The sequence below is a fragment of the Monopterus albus genome, unplaced genomic scaffold, assembly GCF_001952655.1.
Source record: "Monopterus albus unplaced genomic scaffold, M_albus_1.0 scaffold1131.1, whole genome shotgun sequence".
Taxonomy (NCBI): domain Eukaryota; kingdom Metazoa; phylum Chordata; class Actinopteri; order Synbranchiformes; family Synbranchidae; genus Monopterus; species Monopterus albus.
In genome coordinates this window covers 396-3,609 of record NW_018129009.1, presented here as the reverse complement: position 1 = coordinate 3,609, position 3,214 = coordinate 396, and the positions used below count along the sequence as shown (strand labels likewise).

The window sequence follows — 3,214 nt, the reverse complement described above, 5'->3', positions numbered from 1 at the left end:
GCCTGGAGTTTAGTAGTGTCTTTCAGCCACAGTAGTCAGGGTTTAGACCTGGTCATAGCAATGTAACTATAGCTACTGCTGCTCTCAATGTAACTGAACTTAGATTTAGTCTAGACTGTAGATTTTATACATCCTTGTATTTTACAATATACTGTAATAGGACATCCTTGATATTTTTAACACTACCAGCATACAGTTGTAGTTTATCATCTGTATGTTTATAGTCACCTGTCATACAATTTATTGTGCCCACATTATACTAAATGTAAACATATTCCAGACCAGAAAATCATGGGATTTAGTTTAAACACTTAAACACCTTGCAATGATACAATTATTGTGGAAAGGCTACTTGGACAACCTGAGTGTGTGTTTGCCTCCATTGGAACAGAATTGTGTCAGTGTACTTTACTCTTCCTGTGTGTCAAAAACATTTGATAAATCTGAGACTTTTGCTTGTGTTTGTTCCAACATCAAGACCACTGGGGAGTTAAGCACTGATAAACACATAAGTGTCTGCTCAGTCGATATCACACTGTGGGCACCGCCCCTCTCAGACAGATGCTGTACTGTCCTGGTTGTGTTATCAGCCTACAGAATGTTTCAGGTGGAGAACTACACACGTGTGTCAGAGTTTGTTATTGTGGGCTTCCCGAGTCTCCAGTCAGAGTATTTTCACCTAGTGGCGTGGTTCTTCTTCATTCTCTATGTTACCACAGTGGTGGGAAATGTCCTGCTGGTGATGGTGTTTGCTTTGGAGCGCAGCCTCCAAAAGCCTATGTACATTACCATGGTCAGTCTGGCCCTCTCAGACATCGGTAAATATGGTACTGCTTGTGTCACTTGTCATGTGTCTTCTGTTGTTTTAAATGTTACACTGCTTTCATAAAATATTGCTCATCTATTTGAAAGAAACATTCAAGGTCTTACTGTTGTTGACAATGAGCATAGCAGAGGCGATAGTGGAGGCAAACAGGATGAAGGTATAAATCTGTGAGTTTTTGTTTAAATGAATGCATTTAAGTGTGACAAGAGGCTTCAGAAATGAATGCAAGGTTGAATTATATAGATATATTTTACCATGAAGTGAAAGATATTATAAACAAACAAAGTGTTAGACATGATCTGCTTTTCCTTGTTTTTCTCATTTCTCTTTTACCTTTTCCAACAGGCTTTACCACAGTAGCCTTACCTAAACTCATTGCTCGCTACTGGTGGAATGATGGGAGTCTTGGCTTTCACACTTGCCTCTTCCAAGAGCACATGATTCATTATTTTGGCTCCTTGAACTCCCTGATTTTATTCACCATGGCCCTGGACCGATATGTAGCCATCTGTTTTCCTTTCTAGTGATGACAAGCCAAATCATGACAGGCCTGACTCTTTTCTGCTGGGTGGTGGCACACATCTTCTCTGGCATTAGTACTGTCAACCTTACTATGATGCCGTTTTGTGGGCCCAACACAATTATACAAGCCTTCTGTGACACTTTGTCACTTATATCTCTAGTGTGTGGGGACACCAGCCGGCACTACAACACTGCTTTCGCTGCAGCAATGTTTGTTCTTTACGTTCCCTTAGCTTTCATCATCTTCTCTTACATTTGTATCATCATCTCAATATTGCGCATGGCCAGTGGAGAGGTAAGATCATGGTGTGTTTCACATCTTTTGCGTTTCACAATACTTTCATGATTATTCACAATATTCACACAAAACAATCAATCAAGCTCTCCATTCTTAAATCTCTAAGGTCATAGACATTATAGCCTCAGCAATGACCTCTTTTTAAAACTGACACATATTTTATATTATTCATAACTCCTTTTAACCTTAAGCTGCTGTTCTCCTCAGGGCAGAAAGAAGACTTTCTCTACCTGTGCCACTCAGGGCTGTATCATATCCATCTACTACATACCACGTTTTTTTGTCTACTCTACACCTTACTTTCCCAACCTGACATTGACCCCTGACAAGCGTATAGCCACCACCCTCTTCTACAGTCTATTCCCTCCTCTGATCAACCCGTTCATCTACTGCCTGAGAACCAAGGAGATCAAGGAAATATTCAGACGTTGGGTCCTGAAGCAACACGATATCACACCTGTAAAACAAAGCCAAACTGTCCCAGCCACCATGTCACACTGTCGATGAGCATAAAATGAAAGAGACTTTTGTTATATACTGTATGGTAATTGTGGTATCGTGAGGTGAAAATAATAGAACTTAGGCGTCCAGGCTTCCAGTATTCTTTACTTTAACTCACAGTTTCTATACAGGGCAACATCAGGTCTACAACTATTTTTACTCCACGTTCTTACTCTGCGCCCCCTAAGTACATGTATAGATATAAGAGCCACAAGGGGATCCAACGCCCTCTAGTGATTAACCAATGTTACTACTTGCAATATACAAACATTGTTATCTACTTTACTACAGTAATATACATTGAAAGAGGGTACATTAAGAAGATTTATATTAATTTAGATGAAAATGAAGGCATAAGTCTCTGTATCAAAAAAAGACAATTAATGCTCCCACAAAATGATTTTTATTTAGGCTAAACTACCACATTGGAGGCATATAGCAACCATCCACCCAATCTTTTTTCTCTACTAGTATTATTCCTCGTCCTACACACCTGATGCAAACAAACTTGTTTGGTGACGTGCATGCACTGTTTAAATGTATTGATAAGTCTGTATATCCTTTTAAATCATTTGCTTCAGACGAAGACAAACAATTCTCTATGCATACTGCAAGACTAAAGCTGGCCACCCTCGGCCCTTGAGGAGCCGAGTATTCTGCAGTTCCAGCTGACATAAACATAGCAAGACTGCAAAACTCAAGATATATTAAATACAAAACAAGAACAGAGAAGATATATACACAGAAATATTTAAGAGCCTGCATCACAGCGCAGGTGTAGAAGAAGAAAAGAAATGTCAAACAGTCGTTGTAGGAGATGTAGGGATGGTCAAACAGGAAAATGTCAAGAACCTTTGGCAACAAAGCAGAGCTACCAAACAGGTCTGTAAATGCTAGGTTAAAAACTGTAATATATTTTGGAGCTCTCAGATTCTGATCTAAGCATATTATTACCATCACAACTGTGTTTCCCATCACTGAAACTATAAACAGTAAAAAGAGAAAGACATAATAATACTTGATATTTGGGATGCCAGAAAAACCACTTATTATAAAATATGCAGGAC

The 3,214-nt window shown here is 39.2% G+C and overlaps 1 protein-coding gene across 1 annotated transcript; it reads left to right on the top strand.

The window, feature by feature from the left end:
- Positions 1–598: 598 nt before the first annotated feature.
- Positions 599–2,304, top strand: LOC109953736 (olfactory receptor 2A12-like). Its single transcript, XM_020589200.1, is given in 4 exon segments — positions 599–818; positions 1,172–1,342; positions 1,345–1,643; positions 1,854–2,304. Coding segments are annotated over 4 exon segments (990 nt in total). The 3' UTR covers positions 2,154–2,304.
- Positions 2,305–3,214: the final 910 nt, after the last annotated feature.